General features: G+C 41.4%; 1 protein-coding gene across 3 annotated transcripts; it reads left to right on the forward strand.

Moving 5' to 3' along the window:
• The first annotated feature begins 4,590 nt into the window (after nucleotides 1-4,590).
• Nucleotides 4,591-15,152, forward strand: polr2h (RNA polymerase II, I and III subunit H). Of its 3 annotated transcripts, none has more exons than XM_072572550.1 (5): nucleotides 4,591-4,766; nucleotides 7,078-7,161; nucleotides 8,497-8,590; nucleotides 10,754-10,837; nucleotides 14,797-15,152. In XM_072572550.1, the coding sequence occupies exons 1-5, from the start codon at nucleotides 4,694-4,696 to the stop codon at nucleotides 14,912-14,914; spliced, it is 453 nt and encodes a 150-aa protein (XP_072428651.1). In that variant the 5' UTR covers nucleotides 4,591-4,693; the 3' UTR covers nucleotides 14,915-15,152. The 3 variants fall into 3 exon arrangements, with proteins under 3 accessions (XP_072428651.1, XP_072428652.1, XP_072428653.1); XM_072572552.1 differs by having other exon boundaries at nucleotides 4,607-4,628; XM_072572551.1 differs by lacking the exon at nucleotides 7,078-7,161.
• Nucleotides 15,153-15,359: the final 207 nt, after the last annotated feature.

The following is a 15,359-nucleotide window of genomic DNA, read 5'->3' on the forward strand; positions in this document are numbered from 1 at the left end:
TGTGATCTTCTCAGATCGCCGCCATCTTAGATCCCCCCTGGTGTTACTTTTTTTAAGGCTGATGCTGTCAGTCTCCTTGAAGTGAAAAGTACCTCTTGCAGCATTCCACATAGAGAAGACATTTTTCTTGCTGTAGGAGAGACGGAGCATGGGTTGGTACTGATGTCTGGAAAGACAGTAGCAGCAGCATCATGGATGACACTAATGATCCTTGTGTTGCAGTTTTGGTTGAAAATGTGTTGCTGGAAAAGCGCAGCAGGTCAGGCAGCATCCAAGGAGTAGGAGAATCGACGTTTCAGGCATGAGCCCTTCTTCAGGAATGAGGAAAGTGTGTCCAGCAGGCTAAGATAAAAGGTAGGGAGGAGGGACTTGGGGGAGGGGCGTTGGAAATGTGATAGGTGGAAGGAGGTTAAGGTGAGGGTGATAAGATGAGGGTGATAGGCCGGAGTGGGAGTGGGGGCGGAGAGGTCAGGAAGAAGATTGCAGGTTAGGAAGGTGGTGCTGAGTTCGAGGGTTGGGACTGAGACAAGGTGGGGGGAGGGGAAATGAGGAAACTGGAGAAATCTGAGTTCATCCCTTGTGGTTGGAGGGTTCCTAGGCAGAAGATGAAGTGCTCTTCCTCCAACCGTTGTGTTGCTATGGTCTGGCGATGGAGGAGTCCAAGGACCTGCATGTCCTTGGTGGATTGGGAGGGGGTGCTGAAGCCACGGGATGGTTGGGTTGGTTGGTCCGGGTGCCCCAGAAGTGTTCTCTGAAATGTTCTGCAAGTAGGCGGCCTGTCTCCCCAATATAGAGGAGGCCACATCGGGTGCAGCAGATGCAGTAAATGATGTGTGTGGAGGTGCAAGTGAATTTGCAGGTGCGGAGGTGCAGGTGAACCAACCAACCCAACCACCCCATGGCTCAACCCAACCAACCCAACCACCTCATGGCTCAACCCAACCAACCCAACCACCCGTGGCTCAATCCAACCAATCTAACCACCTGTGGCTCAACACTTCAACTCCCCCTCCACTCCACCAAGGACATGCAGGTCCTTGGACTCCTCCATCGCCAGACCGTAGCAACACGACAGCTGGAGGAAGAGCACCTCATCTTCTGTCTAGGAACCCTCCAACCACAAGGGATGAACTCAGATTTCTCCAGTTTCCTCATTTCCCCTCCCCCCACTTTGTCTCACCCCCAACCCTTGAACTCAGCACCACCTTCCTAACCTGCAATCTTCTTCCTGACCTTTCTGCCCCCACCCCCACTCTGGCCTATCACCCTCACCTTATCATCCTCACCTTAACCTCCTTCCACCTATCACATTTCTAACGCCCCTCCCCCAAGTCCCTCCTCCCTACCTTTTATCTCAGCCTGCTTGGCACACTTTGCTCATTCCTGAAGAAGGGCTCATGCCCGAAACGTCGATTCTCCTGCTCCTTGGCTGCTGCCTGACCTGCTGCGCTTTTCCAGCAACACATTTTCAGCTCTGATCTCCAGCATCTGCAGTCCTCACTTTCTCCTTGCAGTTTTGGTTGGCAGGCACAATCATCAGCCTGATAACTAGTATAATGGTATTAACTAGATTCTACAACACCTCAAAATCAGACTAGGGACAGGCCGTAATCCACCAAATTTTGTAATCTAAGAGGGCCTTCAGAGCAGTAACCTAGGCTTTCATCAAGGTAAAACGCTGGCAGTTTCCACACTGCCTCCTATTGGAGGAACTATTCATTCCCTGCATTGAATGTCAGAGTTCTAACATTGATCATTGACAATGTGAAGTTTGAATGAAGCATTATAGCTGAATTGGAGACCATTTCCACAAAAATCTATAATCAAGCACTTTCATGATCCAAAGGCAGAGTCTCTACTTAAGGCTTTCAACCATCACATCATCCTCCACCTCTTAAACTGTCTATGACATCTTTTACTACAGTCCCTTGGAGAAAGATAATATTTTCCATCTGCTCAGAATTTCCTCACTTCTTAAATATGGATCTCAGTGCTGGAGCTTTCAGTTGATAATCACTTATCCAGTGGAATGTGCCTGCACTGATACTGAAAAGAGAAAAGGCAAACAACTCTGATTTTGTTTGGTCAAAGCCTGAAACTGGAGAAGGAAGTTTTTCACCAGGAAAGACTTGAGTAGCAATGGCAGCAGCTTTCCCACTGAGTCTTCATCTGGACACTCAATGTGGTCAAGCTGGCAAGGAAGCCAGTTATATTCATCATCTTATTACTTCATGGGATGTGAACATTGCTTTCAAGGCCAATATTTATGGCCATGCTGATTGCATGGGCAGCAGAGTCTTTGTGTTGTCAGCATACCCACAGTACCGAAGTTCTCAAATTTTGTCCCAGATACAATGAAGGTAAAGTGGCATATTTCCTGGTCAGGGTGTGTGTGACTTGAAAGAAAAATGTTAGATGGTGATGTTCTGATATGCACCTGTTATTTGTCATAGTGGGTCACAGGTAGAGGTTTTGGTGAAAGGAACTTAGCAAGATGCAGTATACAGTACACTGTTGATATAGAGGAGTCAGTGTTGGACTGGGGTGGACAAAGTAAAAATCACACAACACTAGGATATAGTCCAATAGGTTTACTTGGAAGCACTAGCTTTTGGAATGCTGCTCCTTCATCAGATAGCTCATCGGGTTTATTGTTGATGGTGGAGTGACTGACTGTTGCAGGTGGTCAACAGATGTGGGTGAATACTGCTTCCAGGAAGAATGCTGAGCCCAGTTTTGGAATCCAGCAAGTGTGGACTTGGAAGACCGATTTGGTCTTGAAGGCCACAAGAAGAGACAGATCTATATGGACTTCAGTAAGGCATTTGACAAGGTTCCCCATGGGAGACTGATTAGCAAGGTTAGATCTCGTGGAATAGAGGCAGAACTAGCCATTTGGATACAGAACTGGCTCAAAGGTAGAAGACAAGAGGGTGGTGGTGGAGGGTTGTTTTTCAGACTGGAGGTCTGTGACCAGTGGAGTGCCACAAGGATCAGTGCTGGGCCCTCTACTTTTTGTCATTTACATAAATGATTTGGATGCGAGCATAAGAGGTACAGTTAACATGTTTACAGATGACACCAAAATTGGAGGTGTAGTGGACAGCGAAGAGGGTTACCTCAGATTACAACAGGATCTGGACCAGATGGGCCAATGGGCTGAGAAGTGGCAGGTGGAGTTTAATTCAGATAAATGCGAGGTGCTGTATTTTGGGAAAGCAAATCTTAGCAGGACTTATACACTTAATGGTAAGGTCCTCGGGAGTGTTGCTGAACAAAGAGACCTTGGAGTGCAGGTTCCTAGCTCCTTGAAAGTGGAGTCGCAGGTAGATAGGATAGTGAAGAAAGCGTTTGGAATGTTATCCTTTATTGGTCAGAGTATTGAGCACAGGAGTTGGAAGGTCATGTTGCGGCTGTACAACAGGACATTGGTTCGGCCCCTGTTGGAATATTGCGTGCAATTCTGGTCTCCTTCCTATTGGAAAGATGTTGTGAAACTTGAAAGGGTTCAGAAAAGGATGTTGCCAGGGTTGGAGGATCTGAGCTACAGGGAGAGGCTGAACAGGCTGGGGCTGTTTTCTCTGGAGCGTCAGAGTCTGAGGGGTGACCTTATAGAGGTTTACAAAATTATGAGGGGCACAGATAGGATAAATAGACAAAGTCTTTTCCCTGGGGTCGGGGAGTCCAGAACGAGAGGGCATAGGTTTAGGGTGAGAGGGAAAAGATATAAAAGAGACCTAAGCGGCAACTTTTTCACGCAGAGGGTGGTATGTGTATGGAATGAGCTGCCAGAGGATGTGGTGGAGGCTGGTACAATTGCAACATTTAAGAGGCATTTGGATGGGTATATGAATAGGAAGGGTTTGGTGGGATATGGGCCGGGTGCTGGCAGGTGGGACTAGATTGGGTTGGGATATCTGGTCGGCATGGATGGGTTGGACTGTACATCGCTATGACTCCATGACTCTAAGTCTATTTCTGTGTCCATAGCTGGCTAACAGACCAAGAGATATTCCAAATAATTTATATATTTCAGATTTACAGCACCTGCCATATTTTTCATATAACTCCATCAATGTTTAAAATACAGTTAAAAACAGAGAGACCTAAAAGAACTAAACTGATTTATTTACATTAAGAAAAAAACCTTTCAGTTAGGGACACTGTGGCTCAGTGGTTAACGCTGCTGCCTCACAGCACCAGGGTCCCAGGTTTGATTCCAGCCTTGGGCGACTGTCTGTTTGGAGTTTGCACATTTTCCCCATGTCTGTGTTGGTTTCCTCCGGATGCTCTTGTACCTTCCCACAGTCCGAAGATGTGCAGGTCAGGTGAATTGGCCATGCTAAATTGCCCATAGTGTTAGGTGCATTAGTTAGAGCGAAGTGGGTCTGGATGGGTTCCTCTTCAGAGGGTCGGTATGGACTGGTTGGACCAAAGGGCCTGTTTCCACACTGTAGGGAATCTAATCTAACCACTATACTGTATTGTGAAACACAAAATAATGCCTTGATTAAAGATGGCGAGACAACAGTCAAATGCTCACACAGTACTGTTGCCAGTCTGCTGGGAGGCAAAGCAGGTCTGCCAGTATCCCGGCATACAGTGAGAAAACTGTCGTGGCCTGTTCGGTAGCAGTTTGAAATTATCTTGCTTGTGTTTGCTAGAAGTTAACTGTAATTTTGTTTGCACAAGGATGGCAGGAATTTTATTTGAGGATATCTTTGATGTGAAGGATATTGACCCGGAAGGTATAAAGTTTGACAGAGGTAAGGAAAAGAGATGGACAGTGCTGCGTGAGAATGGGCTCAGGTAACAGAGCAGAGCAAGCCAGCCTTCGTCGTCCACTTCTAACTCAAACTCTTCACAATCTTCCAGTGCATCGTTTAATACACAGTTCATTGATTTCACCAGTTCCTGTAATGTTGTACATGTGTTTTCCTGAAGTTTGTAAAAGCCCCAGTTCGGACCGAACAAACCCTATTGCTGCTTCCACGGCAGTAGGCAATGATTTAGACCACATTTACAGGCCCTGTTCCTACCCTTTCATTTAAATGTTTTTTTTTAAAAAAAGCAGTATCCTATTTTTCCAGTCAACCTGTTCAAAGATATTGTTACACCTACACTTGTTCGTAATTATACATTCAGTACTCGGTCTACCCACGCTTATTCCCCCCTTCCTTATCCACGAATACTGGGAGTGAATTCCCACAGCTTCGTAACAATACAAAATTCTCCTGTCTTCTTTTGTATTTGGGATTCCAATAACATTCCTCCAAAGAGTGACCTTAACAGTTAGGTTTAATTTTACTTAATTCACCTTCTGCCGTAGAAAACAGACACAAGCACACTTTGATTAATGTAGTTGAAACAGCTTATGTAAGAGAAAGTGAGGACTGCAGATGCTGGAGATCAGAGCTGAAAATGTGTTGCTGGAAAAGCGCAGCAGGTCAGGCACCATCCATCAGGCAACATTCCTGAAGAAGGGCTCATGACCGAAATGTCGATTCTCCTGTTCCTTGGATGCTGCCTGACCTGCGCTTTTCCAGCAACACATTTTCAGCGAACCTGTATCATTCTTCAATAATTTTAAATTAACATTATGTTGCCTCAAATTTGTGTTTTTTCAAGCCTGTATCCAATTTTTAAATCTATCTCTGTTTCCTCATAGGCACTAATGTCTTATTATAGTTTATATATTATAGTCATCAGCACCAATTGCTTTATTCACAATATATCTTTTATGGTAAAACCTGAATTTTCATTAACTTTTGTTTTTTTACCAATATACTGGTTTTAATTGGCTATAAATCCATATCCTTAAATATTTCTGCTCTTCCTCCACAACAAAACTACTTCTGTTCTGAATTTAGTAACTTTTTTACCAAAGGGCATCACCTCACACTTTGTAAACATTTGCCTCAATTTATCTGTTGTTAAAACTCTCATTCATAACTTTATTACTGCAGAATTTGATTACTTAGGAGGCTTCCTAGTTGACTTTCCATATTCTGTAAACTTGAAGTCATTTCTGTTGCTCATGTTCTAACTTGCACAAAATCCTTTTTTTCACCTCACCCCTGTCCTCGCTTACCTATTGTGTTTGCTGTTTCAGCAATGCCTTGATTTTAAAATTCACATCCTTCTTTTCCAATTCTTCCATTAGCCTACCCCTCCTGAACATTTTAATTCCATCCTACGTCCCTTTATCACGTCTGGGTGGGGGAATCCAGAACTCGAGGGCATAGGTTTAGGGTAAGATGGGAAAGGTTTAAAAGGGACCTAATGGGCAACTTTTTCACAAGAACGGTGATGCATGTATGGAATGAACTGTCAAAGGAAGTGCTGAAGGCTGGTACAATTATAACATTTACAGTTACAACATCTGATTGGGTAAATGAACAGGAAGGGTTTAGAGGGATATGGGCCAACTGCTGGCAACTGGGACAAGATTAATTTAGGATATCTGGTTGGCATGGACAAGACGGACTGAAAAGTCTTGTTTCCATGCTGTGCACCTCTGTGACTGTTATGCCTGGACTTGTTTATTTCTGGCCTCTTGAGCTTCTTTGACTTTTTTTGTTGTTGCAAATTATGTTACATAGTCTCTGACTCTGTTCTGGAGTTCTCTTACTAAACCTCTCTCTACCTTCTACCTCTCATTTATCCCGTAAGATGCTTCCAAAACATAACTCTGAGCAACTTTTTGATTGTCCAACTTACTGTTTCCTATATTAAGTGTTACCTAAATATAAGTTGTTGAATTCCACCTGTCAATTTTTAGTCCATTCCCCAATTCAACAACATCCCGTAATATGCTGTTGCCTAAATCTGGCATTTTCTACTTGAATTAATTTGGTGCACTTTTTGGGTTGCCTTGTATTTTATGTATTTTTAATGAGGAGGATGTACTATAGTGCAAAAAAAATGAACTAACAAATGTGCAACCATAACAAAAATATTACTCTGACAAAAAGATAGTGTTTGATTGTGCAGCAGATAGTTCAGATAAACTGACAACTAAAAGTAATATTTAGATACCTTTGGGCAAATAATAGAACTTTTCTGCTGTTTTTACAGTTTCTCGCTTACACTGTGAAAGTGAATCCTTTAAAATGGATCTAATACTTGATGTAAACATTCAGATTTACCCTGTTGAACTAGGTAAGAATTTCAGTTAACACATTTTTGTGGTTACTGTGTTTAAAAATTCCAGTTCAGTTCCAATCCAGCTCAAGCAATGTTGCTATTATGGAAGAATTGAAAGGTCTTTCCATTTGACACCTGCAGTGCTGCAAAAGTGGCAATTTCTCCTAGTATACTAAAAGTGGCAGGGGTGGACAACTTTCAGTTGTACCCCAAGGTAACATTACTTCTGGATACCAGGCTGTCATTACCAGTAGAATTTTTAATGTTACAAAAGATTAGAAACACATATTTGTAGTAATTATAGTTATTGTGAAGACTATCTTATTTGAGATTACATTGGTGTTTACACATCCAGTGCAATTTGCTGAGCTGGTCTCTGATTTGATAAAATCCATACTGGTTCCTCCAAAATTGCTTTTTGATAATTGTGTCCTTCAGTTTCATGAATTGGGTTCAGTGGTATAAGTTATCACTAAGAGTTGCGCTTGGAATGTAGTGAAGATTTATCATATGAAATTTGTTTTTCATTACATTGGTCTTATGAAAATGTTCAGGTTTTTCAGGAGTTGAAAATCTTCGGTGTAATGATGTAAGGACATTTAGAAATGCTTTACTTGGTTGTGTTTTGGTTTGATAACATTTATAGTATTCCTCAGATGTAAAAAAACAGTTTGTACTTTTTTGATGTACGTACAAGTCTTACATAGATTTTAAGAAGAGAATATTAGTAAACTCATTTATACAGTTAGGAGAAAGTGAGGACTGCAGATGCTGGAGATCAGAGCTGAAAAATGTGTTGCTGGAAAAGTGCAGCAGGTCAGGCAGCATCCAAGGAGCAGGAGAATCGACGTTTCGGGCATGAGTCCTTCTTCAGGAATGAGGAAGGTGTGCTAAGCAGGCTAAGATAAAAGGTAGGGAGGAGGAACTTGGGGGAGGGGCTTTGGGAATGCGATAGGTGGAAGGCGGTTAAGGTGATAGGCCGGAGAGGGGGTGGGGGCGGAGAGGGGGTGGGGGCAAAGAAGATTGCAGGTCAAGGAGGCAGTGCTGAGTCCGAGGGTTGGGACTGAGATAAGGTGAGGGGGGGGGGAAATGAGGAAGCTGGAGAAATCTGCCTTCATCCCTTGTGGCTGGAGGGTTCCTAGGTGGAAGATGAGGTGCTCTTCCTCCAGGTGCTCTTCCTACAGTTACACTATTCTTGAAAGCAAGTAAAATAGACTGTCGACAAAGAAAATATATTTGAATTTATTCAAGGGGTTTGGATTGTATGTAGAATAATCTAAGGAGTTTTTCAAGTTATAAAGTTGTCCCCTGTCATGTTGAAAGTTTCTTTCTCTTCACGCTTTTCTTCAGGTGACAAGTTTCGTCTTGTGATAGCAAGTACTCTTTATGAAGATGGAACGCCAGATGATGGAGAGTATAATCCCACAGATGACCGGCCATCGAGGTACACATAGAATAATAAATCTTACTGTACAGATAGAGGCCATTGAGCCCATCTTGACAGTGCAAGTCCTACGAAACAGCCACCTACTAAGTTCCACTCTACTCTTTTCTCATGGCCTTGCTGTCTTTACAAACATTTGTGCTTTTTGTTGAAAGTTGCCATTGAATTTTTGTCTATCATTCTTTCAGAAAATGGATTCCACATCATTATAACTCACTGATAGAAACAGTTTTGCTATTCTCACCTTTTTGGTTTGTGATGGTTGAAATCTGTGTTTCCTGGTTACTGAACTACCAGCTATTGTGAATGGTTTAACCTTCATGATTTTGAACACCTTGATTATACTTCCTCTTAATCCTCATTGCTGCTACGACAACAAGCACAGACAGTTGTCTATCCAGGCAACTGAAGGTGCCTTTCTTGTAAATCTCTACAACCTCTCCAAGACCTTGAACTTCATCCTAGAGCTTATAAATGTTTGTAATAAGCCTGTTCAGACATGCTGTTACACACCCTAGAGCAGGGCAGAATTGCACCTGGGACTCCTGGCCCAGAGGGATGGGCAGTACCGTTGAGACCCCTAGAATGTGATACTCCAAATTAGACGCCTTACCCCAGCTGAGGCCTATCCATCAATTTAGAAAGGGTCAATAGCATTTCTTTGTCTTGTGCTTCGCACAGCTACCAAAAGCTTTATGAGGTCCAGCTAATATAGATTTTATTTATGAACATATGGTTGTGAGGCATTCTTGGAAAATTTCATCTTGGTCTCTTCCTGATGTGGTCAGCTTGGAAGTTTATAGATTCAAATCTCCCAGTGAATTACATTGTTTTACTTCTTGTCAAAGATCACTTGTAAGTGAGAAAATAATCAATAACGTTACATATCCTGAATAATAAACAGGACCTTTCATTCTTTGCAGATTGTTTTGTTTTCTCTTCAAAAGTCCCAGGATGTTTGTTATCACTGTGAGCCTAACACACCCCCCTGTCTGTTTTGCTTGCTGATTCAAGTTGTGAAAGATGTTTTACAAATGGAAATTCTTATCTTGAGTATCACAGGACTGGCTACATATCCTATTATGCTGACAGCATTGGCCACATTATCATCATGCTTAGAGAGCATGCATGCTACATTTGTCTGCTCTGAGGTTATTAGTGCATATTTAAACATATAATTTTAATTATCTCAAATAGTCTGACTTCATTTGCTTTTGTACTCTGTGACTCTATTTGTAAAGCTGAAAACCCTGAATTATTTTGTTAACAGCACATGAAAGTGGAAACAGACCCTTTGGCCCAACTCGTCAATGCCGACCAGGGGTCCTAAACTGAACTAGTTCCATTTACCTCCATTTGGCCATAGCCCTCTAAATGTTTCCTATCCATGTACCTGTCCAAATGTCCTTTAATTGTCATAATTGTACCCACTTCTACCACTTCCTGTTCCATAGCTCATTCCATATATGAATCACCGTCTGTGTGAAAAAGTTGTTCCTCGGGTCTCTTTTTTTTAAAAAATACTTTTCCTTCCCTAAACTTAAACCTGTACCCTCTCGTTTTAGACTAGAGGGAAAAAGACGTTTGCTATTTACCTTATCCATGTTCCTCATGATTTTATAAACCTCTATAAGGTCACCACTCTGCCTCCTACTCTCCAGGGGGAAAAAGTCCCAGGCTATCCAGCCTAGCTTTAGAACTCAAATTTCCAGTCTTGGTGACATCCTTGTACCCTTTTCAGTGTAATACCATCCTTTCTATAGCAGGGCAACTATCCACAAAGATTTCTGTATGCAAACTCTGTATCTCTGTATTCTTGCATCCCCTTTAAAATTGCACAACACTGAACCACATAGGTCGATGGGAAGAAAGCACTGGAGAAGTTATATGTAACATTACGGTTTTATACAGTACATGGATTGTATCTGGTTCATTATCGCCTAAAAATGTTGCAAAAGCAGACATGTTGTTTTGATAGGTTGATTGCTAAACAGTATAATTGCCACCTACTTCAAATTATCACTTATGAATTTTATCATAAAATAATCGAATCTTGGGTATGGTTAACTCATGATCAACTGGGTCCAAAAAAAAGTATGTTCTGTTTCTGGGGATTTATTGTCTCATGTTACTAAATGTTATTTCTTTTCTATATTCTAACAGGGCTGACCAATTTGAATATGTCATGTATGGAAAGGTTTATAGAATAGAAGGCGATGAGAGTTCAACTGAAGCAGCCACCAGACTGTAAGTATCGAATGATATGAACCAGAATGGAAACATAGAATACAAGGGCAGAAGTTGGCCCTCCAAACTGACTTTCCCATTCGACATGATCATAGCTGATAATCTAACATAGTAACCGGTTTCTACTTTGTTCCCACGTTCTTTGATCCCTTTAGTCCTAAGAATTATATTTCTATCTTTCTTCAGTGTTTTGGCCCCAACAGTTTGCGGTGGTAGAGCATTCCACAGGCTTACTGCTCCCTAGGTGAAGCAATTCCTAAAAGACCACTTTTGGAATATTACATGCAATTCTGGTCTCTCTACTGTCTGAAGGACGCTATGAGATCTGAAAGGATTCAGAAAAGATTTATAAGAATGTTGCTAGGTTTGGAGGGTTTAAGCAATAGGGAGAGGCTGAGGCCGGGGCTGTTGTCTCTAGAGCTGAGGGGTGACCTTACAGTGGTTTATAAAATCATGAGGGGCATGGATAGGATAAACAGACAAGGTCTTTTCCCTGGGGTGAGGGAGTCCAGAACTAGAGGGCATTGGTTTAGGGTGAGATGGTAAAGATATAAAAGAGACCTAAGGGGCAACATTTCCATGTAGAGGGTGTTGCGTGTATGGAATGTGCTGCCAGGGGAAGTGGGGAGGCTGGTACAATTACAACATTTAATCGGCATCTGGATGGGTTTATGAATGAGACAGGTGAAGAGAGGTATGGGCCAAGTGTTGGCAAATGGGACTAGATTAGATTAGGATATCTGGTCGGCATGGATGAGTTGAACTGAAGCTGAACATCTCTGTGACTCTCTGACTTTACCCCTTATCCTTAGACTGTGACCCATGGTTCTGCAGTCCCCAATCAGAGACAACGTCCTCCTTGTATCTTCCCTGTCTAATTTTGTTAGAATTTCATAGGTTCCAATGAGATCCTTTCTCACTTTTCGAACCGATCAGTCTCTCCCTGTGTGTGAGTCTTGCCATCCCAAGAATCAGTCAGATAAGCCTTCCTTAAACTCCCTCAATAGCCAAAATCATCGTCATCAGATAAGGAGGCCAAACTGAACACAATACAGGCAATTTTATGTTTTATTTAAATTTTATGTTTCTTAAATGGTGAGTTTTATTACTTAAAAATATATGTTACACATGGTCATTGAGATAATTTGGTAAAATCCTTTGATGCAATTATCATTCAAAATCTGGGTTCTTATCAAGACAGTCTGTACTTTCTGAAATTAGTCATCGTGCACTGCTATTTGGAGCAAATCTTTTCATTCCTTAATCTTTGTTCAATTCTGATTAGAAAGAAGTCTGGGGATAAGTGCTTGTGGTTTGTGATGAATAGGAAGATGTTAGAATAAACTTTGGAAATTGACCCTTCATCCGTACATTACGGATGAATTCTTATTAATTCTAGTAATTCTTATCAATAAGAATTAGGGTGAGATGGTAAAGATATAAAAGAGACCTAAGGGGCAACATTTCCATGTAGAGGGTGTTGCGTGTATGGAATGTGCTGCCAGGGGAAGTGGGGAGGCTGGTACAATTACAACATTTAATCGGCATCTGGATGGGTTGCAAGCTATTCTTATGAAGATGGTGGTCATCCCTGTGTAGTCTACTACTGTTGGATAAGGAGTTTGAGGATTTTAGGTTCAGTGATGATGCAGCCCTAGTCTATGGGAGGTGATGGTGTAGTAATATTGTTACTGGATGAGTAATCCCAAGATCCAAGTAGTATTCTGGATACTTGGGTTGAAATCCCACCACAGCAGATTGTGGGATTTGAATTCAATAAAATCTGGAGTTAAAATTTGAATAATGAACTCAAAATTATTAAATCATTAAAAACCCATCTGGTTCACTAATGTCTTTTGTGTGCTTAGTTGTTCTGGCACACATGTGACTCCAGACCTACAGCAATATGGTTGATGCTTAACTGGTTAAGTCTTCAAATGCCATTCATACAAGTCAATTCAATTATGTCAACTATTGAAAAAAAATCCCAAAAAAGGACTAAAACTGATGGACCATCTGATGGTGATCTTGGCACTGGAAACAGCAATGATAATCTCAGCACTGTCAACCCTGCAAAGTCCTCCTTATTGCTATCTGAAGGCTAGAGATTAATTGGGAGAACTATGTCTAACAGCTGAATCATGCAGATGCATAACATCGTCATATTCATGCAACCATTTCTTACACACCATGACCCAGACAATACCATCACCTTCATGGGTCCCATCAGCAGGACATGCTCAGCAGAGATAGCAGTACAAAGGGATACAGTTGGGAAGATCTTTCCCTGGGGGTTGTCAAAATTGTCTCCACATCTCCACATCCCATGGAACGTGAAGGTATCAGGTTAAACATGGGCAAGGGGGGGGGGGGGTGAAATTGTAATGTTCGTCTGGCTGGAGTCCTACCTCACAGAAAGATGGTTGTGGTTATTGGAGGTTACTTGCCTTAGGTCGGGAACGTTGCTTCAGAGTTCCTTAGAGTAGTGCTCTCAGCCCAACCATCTTCAGCTGCTTCATCAATGACCTTCACTCCATCATAAGATCAAAGTTGGAACTAATTGCTGATAATTGTACAATGTTCAGCGCCATTCACAACTTCTTGGATGCTGAAGCAATCCATGTTCAAAAGCAGCAAACTCTGGATAATATCCAGATTTGGGTTGACAAGTAGCAAATAACATTCTTTTTGCCATATAAGTGCTAGACAATGACAGTCTTTAATAAGAGAATATCTAACCAGTTATGCCACTTAATGTTAAGTGGCATAACTATTACAGAGGAACTTTGATTATCCGAAGGACACGGGTGGCAGTATTTTGTTTGGTTAATCGAATGCTGGATAACTTAGCCAAGCGTCGGGATCTTGCAATCTTGTTTGGATAATCGAAATTTGGTTAATCAAATGCCGGATAATCAAGGTTCCTCTGTACTAAGCTCCCCCAGTATCCATTGGCCATAAGCTGAAGTGAACTGGCGAACATAAATCCTGTGGCTACAATAACAGGTCAGAGGTGAGAAATTTTGCAGCAAGTAACTCGCTTCCTGACTCATTAAAGCTTGTCCACCATCTACAAGGCACATGACTGGAGTGTGATAAAGTATTCACCACTTGAGTGATGAGTGCAACTTCAACAACATTCGAGCTTGACACCGTCCAAGACAAAGGAGTTTGACTGTTAAGCACTATGTCCATGAGCACTCCACCACTGAAGCCGAGTAGCAACCGTATGTACCATATACAAGATTAACTGCAACAATTCACTGAGACTCCTTACACAGCAACATCCAAACCCACAACCATTGCCATGTAGAAGGATAAGGGCAGCAGATACATGGGAACACCACCACCTGCAAATTACTTTTCAAGCCACTCACCATGCAAATTTGTAAATAAATTGCCATTCCTTCAGTGTTGCTGCTTAAAATCCCTGCCTAACAGTATTGTAGATGTACCCACACCAAATAGACTGCAGTAGTTCACGAAGTTGGCTGAACACTACCTTCTCAAAAGCGACTAGGGACAAAAAATAAATGCTGGCCAATCTAGCAATGCCCACATCCCATGATTGTTTTATTATTAAAGATAGCAGGGAACCCAGAGGCAATGATTTGTTATTTATCTAGATTTCCTCTTCTAGATTTGGGTATTGCATATTTTGCGGTTGTTGCTGATGAATCCTTGATGAATTCTGTCATGAATACTATGAACAGGACATGCTACTGTCACAGTATTCTGGTACGAAGATGGTGGTCATTTTGGCCAATAGATACAATGCTAATCAACTGACAGTATGTTCAATAATAAGTTTGATTAAATGACTTCTGATACTAGTATCTCAGCTTGTTGGTAAATATATCCTATATGCTTAGAGACTGTGAAAGCAGAGACATTGTTTTACATTAAATTTTCTTGAAATTGATGCAGAAATACTCATTGTGGATTTTCCCTCTTTTCAGATCAGCCTATGTATCATATGGAGGTCTACTGATGAGACTTCAAGGTGATGCAAATAACTTACACGGCTTTGAAGTAGATTCCAGAGTCTACCTGTTAATGAAGAAGCTTGCTTTTTAAGTTACATGGACAATAATGATGGCAATCCGAATGTTTCTTGCTTTATCATTGAAATCAAGTTTGTTTGTTGTTATATAATCAACAAGCATTTATTGCCTTACATTTCTAGTTTTTCCTGTTTTAAAGGAGATTATTTAGAAAAGTAACTGCCTAAGGAAAAGTATTTGCCTCACTATGTGAAACAAAAGAATATTTTATAAACTGGCTATTAAGTAAAAATAAAGTACTTTTAATAATAGGTACAAAATGGGTGTACTGGTAATTGAACTTCTCATTGCAAATAAAAATGTGCTTGTGTTCAATGGTAAAGGCTTATTTACAAAGAATTAGTGTACCACAACCAATATTATAACCAGTTTTACTTTTCAACAAATTTGATCTGAGAAAAGGGATCAGTTGATTTGTATTAGCTGTGGGACGACAATGGACAAACTAGGATCTCTTG

The sequence above is a fragment of the Chiloscyllium punctatum genome, chromosome 6 (assembly GCF_047496795.1).
Source record: "Chiloscyllium punctatum isolate Juve2018m chromosome 6, sChiPun1.3, whole genome shotgun sequence".
Taxonomy (NCBI): domain Eukaryota; kingdom Metazoa; phylum Chordata; class Chondrichthyes; order Orectolobiformes; family Hemiscylliidae; genus Chiloscyllium; species Chiloscyllium punctatum.